The sequence below is a fragment of the Scyliorhinus canicula genome, chromosome 16, assembly GCF_902713615.1.
Source record: "Scyliorhinus canicula chromosome 16, sScyCan1.1, whole genome shotgun sequence".
NCBI classification, from domain to species: Eukaryota; Metazoa; Chordata; class Chondrichthyes; order Carcharhiniformes; family Scyliorhinidae; genus Scyliorhinus; species Scyliorhinus canicula.
The window spans coordinates 9,049,429-9,070,113 of record NC_052161.1 but is presented as its reverse complement, the minus strand read 5'-3'; the positions used below and the strand labels follow the sequence as shown (position 1 = coordinate 9,070,113).

The 20,685-nt window shown below is 52.9% G+C and overlaps 1 protein-coding gene across 1 annotated transcript in view; it reads left to right on the top strand.

Moving 5' to 3' along the window:
* Positions 1-20,685, top strand: part of loxl4 (lysyl oxidase-like 4) — a 149,529-nt gene that overhangs the window by 58,747 nt on the left and 70,097 nt on the right. The window contains exons 5-7 of the mRNA XM_038773151.1: positions 11,476-11,514; positions 13,104-13,317; positions 18,276-18,459. Of these exons, the coding sequence (XP_038629079.1) occupies positions 11,476-11,514; positions 13,104-13,317; positions 18,276-18,459 (437 nt within the window). The remainder of the gene's footprint in view (positions 1-11,475; positions 11,515-13,103; positions 13,318-18,275; positions 18,460-20,685) is intronic.

Here is a 20,685-nt window from a genome sequence, read left to right as displayed (position 1 = left end):
TAAAATTCCATTTGCCTTCTTAATCACCTGTTGCACCTGTAAACCAACTTTCTGTGACTCATGCACTAACACACAGGTCTCTCTGCACAGCAGCATGTTTTAATATTTTATCATTTAAATAATAATCCCTTTTGCTGTTATTCCTACCAAAATGGATAACCTCACATTTGTCAACACTGTATTCCATACTTTTCACTTTTCACTGTACCTCGGTACACGTGACAATAAACAAATCCAATCCAATCCAATCCATCTGCCAGACCCTAGCCCATTCACTTAACCTATCCAAATCCCTCTGCAGACATCCAGTATCCTCTGCACTTTTCGCTTTACCACTCATCTTAGTGTCGTCTGCAAACTTGGACACATTGCACTTGGTCCCCAACTCCAAATCATCTCTGCAAATTGTGAACAATTGTGGGCCCAACACGGATCCCTGAGGGACACAACTAGCTACTGATTGCCAACCAGAGAAACATCCATTAAAGAACCCATACAGAACTGGGTAGGTCATAGATGACAGTGAGTAGCAATGGAAGGGTGCTTTTCTGATTGGAGGGCTGTGACTAGTGGTGTTCCGCAGGGATCAGTGCTGGGACCTTTGTTGTTCGTAGTATATATAAATGATTTGGAGGAAACTATAACTGGTCTGATTAGTAAGTTTGCAGCCGACACAAAAGTTGGTGGAATTGCTGATAGCGATGAGGACTGTCAGAGGATACAGCAGGATTTAGATCGTTTGGAGACTTGGGCGGAGAGATGGCAGATGGAGTTTAATCAGGACAAATGTGAGGTAATGCATTTTGGAAGGTCTAATACAGTCAGGGAATATGCAGTGAATGGTAGAACCTTCAAGAGTATTGGCAGTCAGAGAGATCTCGGTGTACAGGTCTACAGGTCACTGAAATGGGCAACACTGGTGGAGAAGGTAGTCAAGAAGGCATACGGCATGCTTGCCTTCATTGGCCGGGGCATTGAGTATAAAAACTGGCAAGTCATGTTGCAGCTGTATAGAACCTTAGTTATAGTGTTCAATTCTGGTCACCACACTACCAGAAGGATGTGGAGGCTTTAGAGAGGGTGCAGAAGAGATTCACCAGGGTGTTGCCTGGTATGAAGGGCATTGGCTATGAGGAGAGGTTGAATAAACTCGGCTTGTTCTCACTGGAAAGACAGAGGTTGAGGGGTAACCTGATAGAGGTCTGCAAAATTATGAGGGGCATAGACAGGGTGGACAGTCAGAGACTTTTTCCCAGGGTAGAGGGGTCAATTACTAGGGGGCCCAGGTTTAAGGTACGAGGGGCAAGGTTTAGAGTAGATGTACGAGGCAAGTTTTTTACACAGAGGGTAGCGGGTGCCTGGAACTCGCTGCCGGAGGAGGTGGTGGAAGCAGGGTCGATAGTGACGTTTAAGGGCCATCTTGACAAATACATGAAAAGGATGAGAATAGAGGGATATGGACCCTGGAAGTGTAGAAGATTTTAGTTTAGACGGGCAGCATGGTCGGTGCAGACTTTGAGGGCCGAAGGGCCTGTTCCTGTGCTGTACTTTTCTTTGTTCTTTGTTCTTTGAGTGCATGGTCAATTCCAGCCCCACCAACCCCGGGGTGGAGTTCCAACTTCAGTGAATTAACCGAACATTGGCAGATATTTACTGAGATCTTTGACCCTTGACTGCTCCAATGACTTACAGGTATCTGATTTGTAAGTGAAACACAAAAAAAAACTGTTTATTTACAACACGAGAGATACTACATTCAATAATTATGATAAAATATCGACCAGCTAACAACCTATTATTCCCTCTTGTACCGTCGCACCCTCTACCCCAAACACACACAAGACAGACACACTAAGGGGAAAGGGGTAAAATAATAGGGATTAAAATGGAAGAAAGTGAGATGAGTGTCCTTGATGCTGATATTGAAATCACTGTAGCCGGCTATCTTCCCAGGCGGCAGAATGCTGAAACCCCCCCCCCCCAGTGGAATTGCTAACCAGGCTCTTCTGGTTGGAACATTCAGGCTGGACTCTCAGGCCTTGGGATCCCCTTTGGGGAGTCACTTTAACTTGTCTTAACCTGGGCCTTCACACGGAAGATCCCCCTCGGGTCTGTTTAATTCCGACTTGCCTCCACCTCCAGCAGAGTAACGATCAGCCTCACTGAAATGAGAGTTCTCCTCTTTTGCCAGGTCTTTAGAGAGAGAGCAGAAACATGGCCCTCTGCCTTCTCGATCAAGAACAAAAACTAAAAGCGAAACACCCAGTCCCACAAAGTGAGGAACCTTCCGAATGATCAGCACCGAGTGTTGGCTAAGCCCCGGGAATTCAAAGTCGTTTGTTGGCTGTCAGCCAACTCCACCAAAATGTGTCATCACTAAGGCCAGACCAAACAGCACACCTTGCTGGGGGTTTCCTGAGGTCAGACCAAACAGCACCTCTTGCCGGGGGTTTCCTGAGGTCAGACCAAACAGCACATCTTGCCCGGGGGGGGGGGGGGGGGGGGGGGTTCCTTTGCTTTTAAAATTAAAGGTGACGTCCATCTTAAAGGTACAGGTCCCAGGTATTGTCCAGATACAAAAGTTATGAAAGCAAAATAACAGAAAAGAAAGAGAATACAGACGGGAAACCAGGGTTAAACAGGAGGATCTTTGCACACCAGATGGATGACCAGCAGGAAAGACCAATAGCCTACGCTTCATGGACTTTGGCCGCTGTGGACTGCAACAATGCACAGATGGAGAAAGAAGGGCTGGACCTCGTCTTCGTGGTGAAGAAATTTCTCCAGTATGGTCCCTGGGCGTCGGTTACCATTGTGACAGACCACGTCATTGCTCGGATTGTTTGAAGAGGACAAGGCGATTCCGCCACTAGCATCTGCCTGGATACAGCGATGGGCTCTATTGCAAGTGGCGTTCGATTATGTGTTTGAGCAATGGCCGGGCACGCAGATCGCAAATGCGGACGCTCTGAGCTGGCTGCCTTTGCCGACACGTCTCCCCCATCTCCACCAAGGACTGACGAGGTCGTATCGACCCTAAACCTTATGGACACCTTGCCGGTCACCATTGCACAAGTTCACGATTGGAGACAGAAGGATCCAGTATTGGCAACGTTACGCCATGTCGTCTTATACGGGGAGCCAACAAGTGTATCTGCCTAAGGGGCTGCGTGATTTTGAGGCCGAGCAGTAAGAGCTCAGCGTGGAGGACGGCATCCTCCCATGGGGAGCTCACTTCGTGATCCCAAGCCAGGGCAGACAGTCTCTCTTCTGATAATTTTCCCATTCGCCAATAAGATATTATGGAACAACTGACGACCATTCAGCCCATTGTGTGTGTGTGCTGGCAACTTGAAAGAACTCTTCACTCGGCTGCTCTTTCCACATAGCCCTGCAGTTTTCCTGCCTTTCCAAGTATTTATCCAATTCCCTTTTGGAATATTCTATTAGATCTCCAGGTGCTCCGGTTTCCTCCCACAAATCTCGATAGATGTGCTTGTTGGGTGGATTGGACATTCTGAATTCTCCCTCTGTGTACCCGAACAGGCGCCGGAATGTTGCGACGTGGGGCTTTTCACAGTAACTTCATTGCAGTGTTAATGTAAGGCTACGTGTAACAATAAACATTATCATGATTATTATGATTCAGATAGTTTAAAACCCTTGTAGCTAAACCTTTTGCATTCTTGGGAACGAGTGTCATCAATCCATAGCTCTGCGATATGCAAAAGAAGTAACAAACTGGCAAAACACAAGAAATGTATTGGAATTTTTAAGTGTTGGTGTGATAAATGAGGTTTCATGGCAAGTTATCAGAACTGTTTACTCTGCTTTTTTTATTAATTCTTGCCACCAGTTGCTGAGATTGCAATGACTTGGAAATAATAAGCGTTAAAGAAAAAGACTGGAATTTTCCACTGGTAAAAAACAATGCCATTGCATTGCAAATATCCACACTAATATATCTGGTGGTATATTTTAATTTAAAGCCCTTCCCTTGCAATGGGATGCCGTAGATTACATACCGATAATTTGCATGCCCTGCTCCACTTGCCAGACCAGAACTGACCTCTTAGTGTTAATTATAGGCAGTGAGTTGGTTCAGAAAGGCAAAGGCTGACGCAGGAGGCAAAACAGCAGTGTTAGATTTTAATCTTGAATCTAGATTCCTGAGGCCTTAACATCAGACGGGACCGAGGACACCTCTTTGTGTCAGGCGGGAGTTTTGGAGAAGGAGATCTGGGCTCCCTTCTGTGTGTTCCCTCCCTTGTCCATACGCGCCTATTCGTGTAATCCACACAACCGCTTGCCTGGAGGACCAACGAATCCCGCACTGCCTTCCACAGTCAAATAGCACACCAGTCTGCTGGTCTCTTGAGTGAAGAATAGCCTCTTGGGCGAGATTCCCAGTGGGTGTTGATCTCCGTGGAACCACAGCCAAGCCAGAGTCAGCACCTAAACGTGACATTCAGCAGATTGGGTAAAAGCTGAAGCAGCGGTGGAACGGAACCTGAAGCCGGATATGGATAGAAATTCCGATGAACTACAAGTCTCTTTATTTTCTACTTGCACAGGGCACGGGGCAGGATGGTTACTGGGGCTCGTGGTGGCAAGTCACACAGTGGTTAGCACTGCTGCCTCAGCACTGGGGACTTGGGTTCAATTCTGGCCTTGGGTGACTGTGTGGAGTTTGCACTTTCTCCCCGTGCCTGCGGGGGTTTCCTCCGGGTGCTCCGGTTTCCTCTCACAGTCCAATGGTATGCAAGTTAGGTGGATTGACCATGCTAAAATTCCCCCTTAGTGTCCAAAGATGTGCAGGTCAGGTGGAGTTAATAATAATAATCGCTTATTGTCGCAAGTAGACTCCAATGAAGTTACTGTGAAAAGCCCCGAGTCGCCACATTCCTGCACCTGTTCGGGCAGGCCGGTACAGGAATTGAATCCGCGTTGCTGGTATTGTTCTGCATTGCAAGCCAGCTATTTAGCCCACTGTGCTAAACTAGCCCCTAAGGGGAAGGTTGGGGAGTGGACCGAGGTAGGATGCTCATTCAGTGGGTCGGTGCAGACTAGATGAGCCGAATGGCCTCCTTCTACACTGTGGGGATTTTATCGTTCATAAGATTATTAAACTACCCTGGAGGAAACTCTTTTCATTCTGGGAAGTGCTGTGCTTTGTGAAGTTCATGTGCATCTGGTACAACTAATTTTACTGAGGCAGGAAATGGTGATCTCTCCTAGTTCCAGGGTCTGGGTAACATTACAGAGATAATCTCAGAATCCACTGAGGGTATTCTTGCTTAAATTTCCGGGCCTGGGGCACTTATTTTGCAAACCAGGGTTGAGCCGCTAAAAGACCTGAATGACTATCATTCTGGATTGAGTGCCCCTTGTGCTGGAGAACAGGACGGGGGAGGAGCCACGAGCAGTGCAGACACGAGTGACGTCGAGAAGATCCTGTTTGAAACTCTCGCTCAGTAAATATTGCCCTTGGCTCCTTGGAGAATAACTGGCCAGGTTCTCCGCATTGAAGTCTGGGTTAATAATGACAGCTTGGAACTTTGATTTCTCTGTTGAGTCCACACAGACAGCTCTATATAAACGTAAATATGAAGGTATTGGGCTGGATTCTTCACGATTGGGCCTATGCCCCCACGCTGGCATCAAAACGGTGGGGTTTTCCTCCTGAAAATCCTGGATTAAAGGGACACGAATTCCCAGCCCTGCAGGGAATCAGCAGGGTCCCAGAATAAAACGCAGCGGTTGCTACAGATACGGGTCCCCGCACTTTCCAGGTTGGAGGTCGCGTAGGTGCACGGTGGCAGCCTCCAGCGGCAGCGCCGTGCTTCATGGCGGACTCAGACTGCGGAGGTAGACCCACAAAGAAGACACCCCAATCGGCCGCCCGCCCGACCCTCAATCCCCACATTCCACGGCCGCTTAAAAGGCCCCTCCCTTGGCCTCCGATCGGCGCGTCCCCGACCAGGGAGTCCGCAACCACCGCGCGAGTATCCCGACCAGGTTAGATACACGGAACTTCGGCCGCACGCGGGGGGGAGGATGCCGGAGCGGGCCTCTGGCAATGGCCCCAGGCGGTGCTGCGTATTCCCCGGTGACGCCGCTTTTCAGTGCCCGGAGAATCGGCGAATCGGCACCGGGCCCGATATCTGCATCAAACTGGATTCTCCGCCCCCTGCGCTGGCCGCGATTTTGGCGCGAGGGGGCGGCGAATCCAGCCCATTGTGTTTGCTGGGGGGGGGGGGCAGTGTGTTGCACGTCAATGGGATGTTCCATTCTCCTCGCCGGGCTTCCCACATTTCGGAACAGGAGAAGGCCATTCAGCCCTTTGAGCCTGCTTGACCATACAGTCACCTCAGTCCCAGTCAGCTGCCTTGCCTCCACATCCCTTGAGACCCTTGCCTCTCTTGGAAGTGTTGACTCTCATGGGGACGAGCGCACCTTCAGCATCTTGCCCTGGTGGTTATTTTCCGTGTGTGAACCGGACAAGTGACGGTGGGCATTTGAACTTGGGGGGGGGGGGGGGGGGGGCATTGCACGCGAACCCAATTCTGTCTGTATTTGTAGATTAACAGAGTCTAGCTGAATGGTGGACGAGGTTCCAGGGGGCTGAGAAATACATTTCACTGTACTTCGGTACATGTGACAATAAATATCAATCAATCAAACAGTCAGTCAATGGCCTCGTCCTTTCTCTATTTTTCCAGCTACTGGGCAGTACACAGAGACCTGAATGAAACTGTGTGGCCTACAGATTCACAGGGAGCATCTGCATGGTCTAGTGGGCAAAGAGCAGGACAGGAAGAGGTGACGATCGGGGGGTGGGGGGGGGGGGGGGGGGGAAGCACAGTATCAGTTACTTTCTCATCAGGAACAACTTCTAAGCTGCTCTCATTGGCTGCCCTACTATGGGCCCAAACCCCAGAGACAGCACGACCCCACTAATCCCGCCCAGAATGACCCCACTAATCCCGCCCAGAATGACCCCACTAATCCAGCCCAGAATGACCCCGCTAATCTCACCCAGAACGACCCCACTAATCCCGCCCAGAACAACCCCGCTAATCCCGCCCAGAATGACCCCACTAATCCCGCCCAGAATGACCCCACTAATCCCGCCCAGAATGACCCCACTAATCCAGCCCAGAATGACCCCGCTAATCTCACCCAGAACGACCCCACTAATCCCGCCCAGAACAACCCCGCTAATCCCGCCCAGAATGACCCCACTAATCCAGCCCAGAATGACCCCGCTAATCTCACCCAGAACGACCCCGCTAATCCCGCCCAGAACGACCCCGCTAATCCCACCCAGAACGACCCCGCTAATCCCGCCCAGAACGACCCCGCTAATCCCGCCCAGAACGACCCCGCTAATCCCACCCAGAATGACCCCACTAATCCCGCCCAGAACGACCCCGCTAATCCCGCCCAGAACGACCCCGCTAATCCCACCCAGAATGACCCCGCTAATCCCGCCCAGAACGACCCCGCTAATCCCGCCCAGAACGACCCCGCTAATCCCACCCAGAACGACCCCGCTAATCCCGCCCAGAACAACCGCACTAATCCCGCCCAGAATGACCCCGCTAATCCCAGCCAGAACGACCCCGCTAATCCCGCCCAGAATGACCCCGCTAATCCCAGCCAGAACGACCCCGCTAATCCCACCGAGAACGACCCCGCTAATCCCACCCAGTATGACCCGCTAATCTTGCCCAGAACAACCTCGCCAATCCCGCCCTGAACCCCGCTAATCCCACCCATAATGATCCCGCTACTCCCGCCCAGAATAACCCCGCTAATCCAATGCAGAATGATCCCACTAATCCCGCCCAGGACAACCCCGCTAATCACACCCAGAATGATCCCGCTAATCCTGCCCAGAACGACCCCACTAATCACACCCAGAGCAATCCCGCTACTCCGGCCCAGAAAGCCCCGCTAATCCCGCCCAGAATGACCCCACTAATCCAGCCCAGAATGACCCCGCTAATCCCGCCCAGAATGACCCCGCTAATCCAGCCCAGAATGACCCCGCTAATCCCGCCCAGAATGACCCCGCTAATCCCGCCCAGAACAACCCCGCTAATCCCGCCCAGAACGACCCCGCTAATCCCGCCCAGAACAACCCCGCTAATCCCGCCCAGAACGACCCCGCTAATCCCGCCCAGAACAACCCCGCTAATCCCGCCCAGAACAACCCCGCTAATCCAGCCCAGAATGACCCCGCTAATCCCGCCCAGAATGACCCCGCTAATCCCGCCCAGAACAACCCCGCTAATCCCGCCCAGAACGACCCCGCTAATCCCGCCCAGAACAACCCCGCTAATCCCGCCCAGAACGACCCCGCTAATCCCGCCCAGAATGACCCCGCTAATCCCGCCCAGAACGACCCCGCTAATCCCGCCCAGAACGACCCCGCTAATCCCGCCCAGAACGACCCCGCTAATCCCGCCCAGAACGACCCCGCTAATCCCGCCCAGAATGACCCCGCTAATCCCGCCCAGAACGACCCCGCTAATCCCGCCCAGAATAACACCGCTAATCCCTCCCAGAATGACCCCGCTAATCCCGCCCAGAACGACCCCGCTAATCCCGCCCAGAACGACCCTGCTAATCCCGCCCAGAATGACCCCGCTAATTCCGCCCAGAACAACCCCGCTAATCCCACCCAGAATGACCCCGCTAATCCCGCCCAGAACGACCCCGCTAATCCCACCCAGAATGACCTCGCTAATCCAGCCCAGAATGATTCTGCTAATCCTGCCGAGAATGACCTCGCCACTCCCATCCTGAACAACCCCGCTAATCCCGCCCAGAACTACCCGCTAATCCCACCCAGAACTACCCGCTAATCCCGCCCAGAACTACCCGCTAATCCCGCCCAGAACTACTCCACTAATCCCGCCCAGAACTACCCGCTAATCCCGCCCAGAACTACCCGCTAATCCCGCCCAGAACTACTCCACTAATCACACCCAGAATAATCCCACCCAGAACCCCGCTAATCCTGCCCCGATCTACCCGCTAAATCCGTCCAGAACTACCCGCTAATCCTGCCCAAAACGACCCCACTAATCACACCCAGAGCAATCCCGCTCAACCCATTCAGAACGACCCCAGAAATCCCACCCAGAACGACCCCGCTAATCCCGCCCAGAATGATCCCGCTACTCCCGCCCAGAACAACCCCGCTAATCCCGCCCAGAATGACCCCGCGAATCCCGCCCATAACAACCCCTCTAATCCCACCCAGAATGACCCCACTAATCCCGCCCAGAACTACCCGCTAATCCCACCAAGAATGACCCCGCTAATCCCACCCATAACAACCCCGCTAATCCCACCCACAATGACCCCGCTAATCCCACCCACAATGACCCCGCTAATCCCGCCCAGAATGACCCCGCTAATCCCGCCCAGAATGACCTCACTAATCCCACCCAGAATGACCCCACTAATCCCGCCCATAACAACCCTGCCGACAACGACACTCTGTGTTATTTTGATCAGATCATTCCCTTCATGTTTTGCTAGTCTGGCCCACGGTCAAGCTCATGTCCCAGAGGCAAAATACATACTGGATCCACAAACACCTTTTCCCTTCAGTTTTCTGGGAAAAAAATAAATTATTCTAACGATAAAGACCAAAGTTTAATAGAGCTGAAATATATCATAAATAGCAGCATATTTTTGGCAGCAGCCTATTGGAAACTCCATTATTAAAGTAACACAGACCGTTGCTGTGACAGGTGAAGGTTGGTGCGTGGTTTTGTGTGCAGCAGAACTGCATTTGCCATGTTTCACGATTCAAACCGCGCAGGGTTATTTGTGTGGGATGGCCATAAGTCTGAATAGGCTTTTAAAGAATGATATTTCTGCTGTCATTGCTGGGATAAGCGGTGAGTCTATCTGAAAGTGTCATGGATCCAGTTTTTTGACCCTTCCCAAATGTGTTGTCTCTTCCTCGGCGCTTAGCCCTTGGGAGGCTGTTGCCTCTCAGCTTATTGCCTGTTTGCCACCACCTCAAGTTCCCTCCAAGTCACTCATCATCCCGACTTGGAAATATAAGATGTGCAGGGTTGGTGGATTGGCTACGCTAATTTACCCCTTAATTGGAAAAAAACGATTGGGTATTCTAAATTTAAAAAAAGAAGAATCTATCTATCTCTGTATTAAAGACACTCAGCCTTCTGTGGCAAATAGTTCCACAGATTCATCACCCTCTGGCTGAAGAAATTCCTCCTCATCTCTGTTTTAAAGGTTTCTTTACTCAGAGAGTAGTAGGGGTGTGGAACGCCCTGCCTGCAACAGTAGTAGACTCGCCAAATTTAAGGGCATTTAAGTGGTCACTGGATAGACATATGGATGAAAATGGAATAGTGTAGGTCAGATAGGCTTCAGATGGTTTCACGGGTCGGCGCAACATCGAGGGCCGAAGGGCCCGTACTGCGCTGTAATGTTCTATGTTCTATATTGGTTGTGGCTGGGTCAAAATCCAGGAATTCCTTCCCTCACGGCACAGTGGCTGTACTCACACCACATGGACTTCAGCGGTTCAAGAAGGTAGCTCACTAAGAGCCTTAATGGTGATGCTCAAGTTCCACGAGAGGATTTTTAAAAATTGGCCATGGTGTGAGCTCGGGGAGGAGCCCAAATCCAGCATTCTGCTCAAACCCCATTCATAGACATCCACTTGCCAATGGGATATGATCTTTAGATTACTGGCCAATAAGATCAATAACGGTAGTACATTAACACACAGTGGCAAACAAAATCCACTCGCCTCCCTGTCCGGTTCTTGGACTCAGCTGGTTGCGAAATAAGCTTCATTGAGCTCGACCAAGTCTTGACACAACACTTTGCCTGGAAATAGTCTCATAGAGAGTCATCTACCCTGCTCCCGAGAGAAATAGACAATACTTCCCATTCTCCCTCCAGACGGAGGACATAACCTTGGTGACTCATTTTGTTTCTCGTCTCTCTGGCCATGAAATGTAAAGGAATGCATACGTTCTTTATCGGGCGCTCGTCATGCACGGCATCCCTTTAATAGGAGTCATTTTCCAGTTTCTTAAGTAATCTGTTAATCGTTGACGTGTTTGTTTGTGATACGGGTTTATCTGGGAGACCGCTGACTCCTTATTTAGCATTCCTTCCCAACAAAGGACATGTTTGTTTGCTGACAAAGCTTTGTCTTGCTAAATACCATTCGGAAGAATCCTGGGAGTAAGCAATTTGATTATTTGTGTCATTCGTACACGCTCACAAGTCATTTCCAAGTGAAACGAAAACGAAAATGTTAATCCTCTGAGATTAAAGCCGATTCTAATCCTGTGAATGCATGTAGCTAAAAATAGGGGATTTGACATCTCCTGTTCACCAGGTGTCTAAATCTGATGCCTTACATCAATGCTCCCCGCTGACACATTAATCTTTTGCATTCCTTTGTCACAGGAAGCAGTGGGACCTCAAGGTGAAGAACCCCAAAACCAGGTAATGCTAACTTTGATTTTCGGAGACACATAAAAAACATTTTTGTTTGAACAGCAGGCAGTCTTCAAACCCTCTCTGTGACCTTCTTGCAATGGTGAATAAATTTCGCATTTTGACAGCCAAACCAAAACCATTTAGAAAGATTCTGAGGAAACAGAAGGTTTGCATTAGTCTAGATTTAAATGCTGAAGGTTTGTTGTACAGGAACAGAGAGTTTATTATGTGCTAATGACATTATGGTGTGACCTATTTAATGACCAAACCGGGAAAGTATTTATGAGGACTATTTATGAGGACTATTTCCAGCGAACTGCCACTATTTCAATTACCTCTGTGTAAATACGAGTGACCTTCTGCCTTCTCACTCAGCATATACTTCATCTGCGAGTCATGGTAACGTGTGGAGTGACCCATTCTAGTTCGGTGCTGTCTGGAGTTGTCAAAACTGGTTGGGTATATCTCTGCTGTCCCCATGACGACGCCCCATTCTCCTGCCATCTGTTGGCTTCTGTGTTTGGCCTCATGGAACACCGCCTTCTCATGCCAACTGGAATGAGACGGGAATATTCAGCAGCCGAGGTTCCTTCAACAGCACCTTCCAAACCCGCCACCTCTACCACCAAAGTGACAAACTCAGCACCACCTCCCAGTCCCCCCCACCCCCAAACTACTCCCCATCGTGGGTTGGAAATGCATCGCCATTCCTTCGCTGCTGCTGGGTCAAATTCTTAGCACACCCCTCCTACCTGCATATTGGGTGTACCTACCCCACATGGGCTGCAGCGGTTAAAGAAGCGGTTAAAGAAGGCAGCCCACCACCAATAACTATTACTGAATAAAAATCGCCAGGGAAACTAATGTCCTCCCAGGATACTAAAGGAAGTAGCTACAGGGACAGTGGATGCACTGGTAGTAATCTTCCAAGAATAGGGGCGGCACGGTGGTACAGTGGTTAGCACTGCTGCCTCACAATGCCAAAGACCCGGGTTCGATTCCCGGCTTGGGTCACTGTCTGTGCGGAGTCTGCGCGTTCTCCCTGTGTCTGCGTGGGTTTCCTCCGGGTGCTCCGATTTCCTCCCACAGTCCAAAGATGTGCAGGTTAGGGGATTCTTTACTACAGAGAGGCTGGGCCGTTATATATGTTTAAGGCTTAATCAGTGAGGGAATCAAAGGTTATAAACATAGAACATACAGTGCAGCAGGAGGCCATTCGGCCCATCGAGTCTGCACTGACCCACTTGAGCCCTCACTTCCACCCTATCCCCGTAACCCAATAACGCCTCCTAACATTTTTGGACACTAAGGGCAATTTAGCGCGGCCAATCCACCTCACCTGCACACCTTTGGATGGTGGGAGGAAACCGGAGCGTCCGGAGGAAGCCCACGCAGACACGGGGAGAACGTGCAGACTCTGCACAGACAGTCACCCGAGGCTGAAATCGAACGTCAAATAGCTAGCATAATTTACCCGATATATGGGTGGCTCTCCGGGGGATAACCACGATTGGTGGAATCAGTGGACAGTGTAATTGGAGCCGCAGGATATGGCGACGGTGTTTGTCATTCCCTGCCTCTTTTATCTTTGAAAGGCTGTACTGGGCCATCAAGAAGAAGAACTTTTGGATACACAAGGTGTCGTGCAAAGGGAACGAGGCCCATCTAAACAGGTGCCAGGTCCAGGTCTCGGCAGGGAAGAAGCAGCTCCCCTGTGAGAATGGGATGCACGTGGTGATCAGTTGTGTGGCTGGGCCCGCATTCGCGCAGGCAAATGGAAACCGCTTCAAGAAGGCCTTTCAAGATAAGGTACGATGAGAATTCACGCCGCCGGATCTATTGTCAAACCTTCTGTGGCATTGCTCGGGTGGGGAGCCTGTCTCCGGATGTAAATAGGTGCATTCTGCAGTCAATTCCCACCTCTCAGAATAGTTGCGGGTTTTTCCTGCGCTTCACTCCACCCCAAAACCCCACTATTCCCAAAGTGGCTGCCTATCCAGTCCCCTAACCTTCACTAATTCACCGACAGCCGCACATTCTGCTCCCAGGAGATCACTACTTTCGAGGGGGAAATTTATTCCAGCCTCTAAATTACGACAGTCTGAGGTCTACAAAGGCAAAATGTAAATACCGGGAAAGATTATTTGGAGGCCGACGGGGAGGGAATGGAGATGGGGGGGGGAAGGGGGGGGGGTAATGGTGTGATGCCAGTTGGCGTGCCAGTTTATCATCACTGAGCCATTTTTGGGAAGGGATGGTTTCCGACCCGCAGGTGGAGATTAGCTTGTTCAATTAGCGAAGGTGGACTGTCCAGTTGGCTGTGGCGCCCCTCCCCCACCCTCCGCCCCCAATCTGGTGTCAGGAACATGGCTGGTCCCTGGAGCTGGCCTTCAAAGAGGTAGATAAGGGACCCAGCACATCAGGAAGTCTTTGAGGTTGCTCTTCCTCCGCCATGATGTCCCGGCATTGGCGGCCATTTTGTGACCTCGAATATTTCAAAGGTTGCTGAGAGGGAGTGTCAGGATGATCAGCTTCCTGAGCCCGCGCGTCATTCATAGTTCGTCGGTGGGTGCACCCCTCTGGCCACTAATGGTTCAATCCAGGCAAAATCAACATGGGTCCCTGCCCGCCTGACATCGTGGGGTGGGGACCCACGGTTTGACCCTGAACATAGAACATAGAACAGTACAGCACAGAACAGGCCCTTCGGCCCTCAATGTTGTGCCGAGCCATGATCACCCTACTCAAACCCACGTGTGCACCCTATACCCTTAACCCAACACCCCCCCCCCCCCTGAAGTTGGGGTCCTGATCCCCGAGGGAAAATCCTCCCCGCTAGCACTTTCGTCAGCTCTTTCCTTCCTTCCCTTTGCTGACTGCCGCTTTGCATCTTTCCGATTTTCAGACTTGCAACCGTTCGTTTGTAATCCAAAGACCTTTTCCGAGTGGCTTCCCGGTTTCGGGAGCTATCCCAGCTGTGATGTCCGCTCTCCCCATATCCCTTTCTATCCGATCATGCAGACTGGGCAAAGGGTGAAAGTTCACAACGCCATTGGGAAATCAGAAAGTAAAAATTGGCGCCCTTCCATTTCCAAAATGCAGTCAACAGTGGGAGGACCCCTGGGCATTGCCCACTTCAACACGTGGGCTGAGAGAGCTGTCTACATGGAGCCTGTATGGGAAAAGCAGGTTTGCAGAATCGCACGTCTGCAACACAGATTGTCGAGTTTCTATATGTAATTAAATCCAACCAAAAACTGCTCCTTTTAGGAAATTTTTTTTTTTTTTTTTTTTTTAGAAATGTGCATTTGTGTGATTTTGGACTTGGTGGATGAATATTTTCTGAGCTCACTAGGAGTGGTCAGTATCCCCTCCATGTTCCACGCAACATTAGCCAAGAGTTAATTTCCTAGCAGAGGCTCCAACGTAACGCAACTTTGTTTTTTTAAAATTTGGGCCAATTAATGTCCTGTCACTTCTTAGAAACTCCTCGCGAACTGAATTCTCCGGCTGGGAACAGGAATATTGATGACTGGATGTTTCCTGCTGTTTGTTTGTGATGTGAAGGGACGCGAGACGCCCCAGTTGCTGAACATAGGCGTCTTTTGCTTTAGAGACGCGCGCAGTGTGTTTTTAAAAAATGCATTCGTGGGATGTGGCATTGGCTGAGGCTGCATTTATTGCCCATCCCTAATTGCCCTTGAACTGAGTGGTTTGCTTGGCCCATTCAGAGGGCAGTTAATAGTCAACCACATTGCTGTGGGTCTGGAGTCTCACATGTAGGCCAGACTGCGTAAAGACGGCAGATTTCCTTCCCTAAAGGACATTAGTGAACCAGATGGGTTTTTACGACAATCGACAATGGTTTCATGGGCCGGGATTCTCCCCTCCCCGGCGGGGTGGCGGGTCCCAGCGGGATGGAGTGGCGTGAACCACTCCGGCGTCGGGCCGCCCCAAAGGTGCGGGAGTCTCCGCACCTTTAGGGGCCAAGCCCTAACATTGAGGAGCTAGGCCCGCGCCGGAGTGGTTGGCGCTCCGCCGGCTGGCGTGGGCGGCCTTTGGCGCCCCGGCAGTCAGGACTGAAGGGACTTCACCATCCGGCGGAAATCCGCGCATGCGCTGGAGCGTCAGCAGCTGCTGACGTCATCCCCGCACATACGCAGGGGAGGGGTTCTCTTCCGCCTCCGCCATGGTGAAGGCTATGGCGAAGGCGGAAGGAAAAGAGTGCCCCCATGGCACAGGCCCGCCCGTCGATCGGTGGGCCCCGATTGCGGGCCCGGCCACCGTGGGGGCACCCCCCGGGGCCAGATCGCCCCACGCCCTCCCCCAGGACCCCGGAGCCCACCCGCGCCGCCTGCTCCCGCCGGTAAGGTAGGTGGTTTGATCCACGCCGGCGGGAGAGGCTTGACAGCGGCAGGACTTCGGCCCATCGTGGGCCGGAGAATCGCCGGGGGGGGGGGGCGGGCCGACCGGCACGGGGCCCGCCGACCCGTGCCGGAGAATTCGGGACACGGCAGGGGCGGGATTCACGCTGGCCCCCGGCGATTCTCCGACCTGGCGGGGTGTCGGAGAATCCCGCCCACGGTCACCATTACTGAGACTAGCCTTTTAAATCCAAACTTTTTTTCCAACATAATTTAATTCCACCAGTTGACGTGTTGGGATTTGAACCCATGCCCCCCCGAGCTTTAGCCTGGGCCTCAGGATTACCTAGATACCTGCTGACAACCCTGAGGGATGTCTTATCTCAGCTACTGGTGTTGCCTTTATTTTCATTCAGAGATCACATTCATCAGGAAAGATTGACCAGACTGGCTCTATTCTCTAGAAAAGAGAAGGCTGATTTGATACACATTCAAGATTATGAAAGACATAGGGGCAGCACGGTGGCACAGTGGTTGACACTGCTGCCTCACAGTGCCAGGGACCCTGGTTCAATTTCAACCTCAGGTGACTGTCTGTGTGGAGTTTGCAAGTCTCCCCGTGTGTCTGCGTGGGTTTCCTCCGAGTGCTCCGGTTTCCTCCCACAGTCCAAAGATGTGCGGGTTAGGTGGATTGGCCATGCAAAAATTGCCCTTTAATGTCCAAAAGTTAATTTGGGTTGCAGGGTAATGGGAATAGGGTGGGGAAGTGGGCCTGGGCGGGATGCTCTTTCAGAGGGTTGGTGCAGACTCGATGGGCCGAATGACCTTCCTCTGCAGTGTAGGGATTCTAATTTTATAGGCCAGAACTTTATGCTTCCTGTAGCCCCCCCCTCCCAACCACCACCACCATCCCCCCTCCTACCCTGCCTTAGTGGGTTTTTGTTGGGCGTTGGTGAGGGAGTGCGAAATGGTAGGGAAGGGATTCCTGATGGTGATATTACGTTGGGGCGGGCAAGGCCTTGGAGAGGAAGCCTGGCCCTGCCCCGATTGAGGCCCCTTAGTGGCTAATTGATGGGCAGTCAAGGGCAGTTTCCCAGCCAGCCTTGATATTTAGGCTTACGGGTGGATTGTAGCATTGGAGCGGAGTCCCAAAAATAAAGTTAGATCTTGGGCGGGAAGAGGCGGTGTGCCTTAATCAGAAGCCACGTTCTGCTCACAGTTACCCTCCATTAAGGTGACCTCCTTAGATCCCTTCCCCAATCTATCCCCCGAGACTCCCAATTGCCCCCTGGTGGGGCTGGGAGGGGGGGGGGGGGGGGGTGGCATGCGAGGAGGTGTTATCCCTGATGTCCTGGGCAATATTTATCCCCCCAATGAACCAAATATCTGGTCATTGTTGTTGTTTGTGCAGCGCCGGCCCTAGGGTTGCTGGCGCTCCGGGCAAGCTGAACTTCGGTGCCCTTGGGGGGGGGCGGGGCCGAGGGTGGGGGGAGGGGGGGGAGGGGGGGGGCCGGGGGGGGGGGGGGTGGGGGGCGAGGGGGGGGGCAGGGCCGAGGGGGAGGGGCCGAAGGGGGGAGGGGCGAGGGGGGGCCGAGGGGGGGGGCGAGGGGGAGGAGGGGGGGGGGGGGGGGGGGGGGGGGGGGGACCGAGGGGGGGGGGGGGGGGGGGGGGGGGGGGCGGACGCCGAGGGGGGGGGGGGGGGGGGCGGGAGCGGACCGAGCGGGGTCGGACCGAGGGGGCGGACCGGGGGGGGAGGCGGCCACCGCGCATGCGCTGGTTGGCACCGGCCCAACTGCGCATGCGCGGGACCCGAGCCTCTGGCGCCCCCTAGCACATGGCGCCCCGGGCGACTGCCCGAGTTGCCGGTGCCTTGAGCCGGCCCTGTGTTTGTGGGACTTTGCTCTGCACAAATTGGCTGCCATGTTTCCAACATTACAACGGTGTCTTCGTTGGCTGTAAAGCACTTAGGGGAAGGCGCGGGTGCAGTGTCACTGGCACCAGACCAGCAATCCAGAGACCCAGGGGAATTCTCTGGGGGCCTTGGGTTTGAATTTGTATTCCAGGAAAAACAAAGCCTAGCGACCGTTAAATTATTGTCGATTGTTGTAAAGACTCATCTGGGGTTCTCCAATGTACTTTAGGAGAGGAAATCTGCCACCCTTACCCGGTCTGGCCTATACGTGATTCAATTCAAGGGCACTTAGGGAAAGGCAATAAATGCTGGCCCAGCGATGCCCACACCCAATGAAGGAATAAAAGAAACTTTGGGCCATCCCAGGGCCACAGAGGAGGCTGTTTGACAGGCCCGATGAAATATATTTTACACTAATATTGGTGGATGCATTGATGATATTTATGCTGCCAATGAGCATTTCACAAGTCATTTATGTTTCCCTCTCTCAGCAAGCTCTGGTGCGACTGAAGGGTGGAGCGCAGACTGGTGAAGGGAGGGTAGAAGTCCTGAAGAACGCCCAATGGGGGACAATCTGCGACGATGGATGGAACCTCCAGGCTGCCAGCGTCGTGTGCCGTGAGCTGGGTTTCGGCAACGCAAAGGAGGCGCTAACGGGAGCGTTGTTTGGCCAAGGTTAGTCTGAGGCTGATCCGTGGGAGCGAAGTGGATCAACAGCTACCTTACACGTCTCCGATAGTGCATTGAATTTACAATTCCCACCGTTCATCCCTCCAGCACCCCCCTCCACCCCCCCCCCCCACCCACCCCCCGCCGTCTCTGTAAACTCTGTCAAACCCCGCCCTCCATTTTAGAACATAGAATCGTACAGCACAAAAGGAGCTTATTCAGCCCATCATTCCTGCGCCATCTCTTTGGGAGAGCAACCCGCTCCCCATGCTCTTTCCCTACTTTCTCACGTCCGATGGTATTATGTGTTCAAAGGCTAAGATAGACAGATTTTTAATCGGTGAGGGAATCCAGGGTGGCGGGGCTAAGACGGAGAAGTGGACTTGAGGATCAGCTTATCAGATCTGTCGGGATCTCATTGGATGGTGGAGCAGACTCGATGGGCCTACATCTTGCGGTCTACCGCTCTCTTTCTTTAACTCGGTCTTGAAACCTCTTTGACCAGACTTTTGGTCGCCTGCACCTATTGCACGGTGCAGTCAGAACTCTTGCTTGATAACGCCCCTGTGAGGCATCTTGGGAGCTTTTGCTACGTTGAGACTTGATTTAAATGCAGGTTGCTGTTTCATTTCATTTCAACTGGATCAACGTGGGTCATTCAAGAACTCCAGAGATCAACAACTCATATTTATATGCTGCCTTTGATATAATAAAACATTCCTGGATGCTTCGCAAGAACACTATAAAACAACATATGGCACTGAATCACATAAGGAGATATTAGGGAGTTTGAGAAGTGTCTTCTCAAAAGAGGAAAGAGAGGTGGAGAGATTTAGGATGGGAATTTGAGAGCTTAGAGGCCACACAACAGAAGGCGTGAGCGGCAATGGCAAAGTGGCTAAAGTTGAGAATGTCAAGGGGCCGAATTAAGCAGACTAGGGTCATCCCGGAGAGTTGTGGGTGAGAGAAGATTACAGGGGCGAAATTCTCCCCTACCCAGCGGGGCGGGGGGTCCTGGCGTAGCGGAGTGGCGCCAACCACTCCGGCGTCGGGCCTCCCCAAAGGTGCGGATAAGAGGCTAGGCACGTGTCGGAGTGGCTCCCGCTCCGCCGACTGGCGCCAACGGCCTTTGGTGCTACGCCAATCGGGCTGGCCGAAAGGCCTTCGCCGGTTGTCATGAGTCCGCGCATGCGCCGGAGGGTCAGCGGCTGCTGACGTCACCACCGGCGCATGCGCGGTGGAGGGTGTCTCTTCCGCCTCCGCATGGTGGGGGCCGTGGCGGCGGCGGAAGTAAAAGAATGCCCCCACGGCACTGTCCCACCCGCCAATTGGTGTGCCCCGCGGGCCAGGCCACTGTGGGGGCACCCCCTGGGGTCCGATCGCCCCGCCTCCCCCCAGGACACCGGGGGCCCACTCGCGCCGCCAATCCCGCCGGCACAGAGGTGGTTTAAACCACGTCGGCGGGAGAGGCCTGATAGCGGCGGGACTTCGGCCCCTCGCGGGCCGGAGAATCGCCGTGGGGGGCCCGCTGACCGACGCGGGGGGCCCGCCGACTGGCGTGGCGCGATTCCTGCCCCCGCCTCCTCCCGGGTGGCGGAGAATTCCGGCCACGGCAGGGGCGGGATTTACGCCGGCCCCGGGCGATTGCCCAACACAGCGGGGGGTCGGAGAATTCCGCCCCAGAGGTGGGGAGGGGTGAACGGAAATTTGCTCAGGGGGGTTCCCATTGGCTCCGTCCTGCCCTGACCGCTGTGCAGTTTTACGCTGGGGTGGACAAGGCTGTGGACATCCAGGACATCCTTTCCCCAATCGGAGCCCTTTAGGAGCCAATCATTGACCACATGAGGGCTATTTCCCACCCGGCCCCAATTGTCTGGTTGGCGCGAGGTGTCCAGGGAATGAAGGAATCCCAAAGATAAATTGGGCTCAGGCCTGGATGGGAAGGATGAGAGGAGAGGGTGGGGTTCCTGCATCAGCTGACCCATTCTGACCCCCCCCCCCCAAACCACTTCCCACCCTAAAGGTCAGGTAATGCAGGACCTGCCTCCCCTCCCAGCCTCACACCCCCCCCCCTCCGTCCGTCCCCCTCCGTCCGCTGGCCTCCCCTACCCTCCCTGTCCTGAGATCTCCCAAGCTTTCCGAATCCCGAGACATGGGGAACTGTCTCTGCTGGGACGAGAGAACTGCGGCCAATCAGATTGGCTGACGACTCTCTAAGGTGGGTCTTCTGCT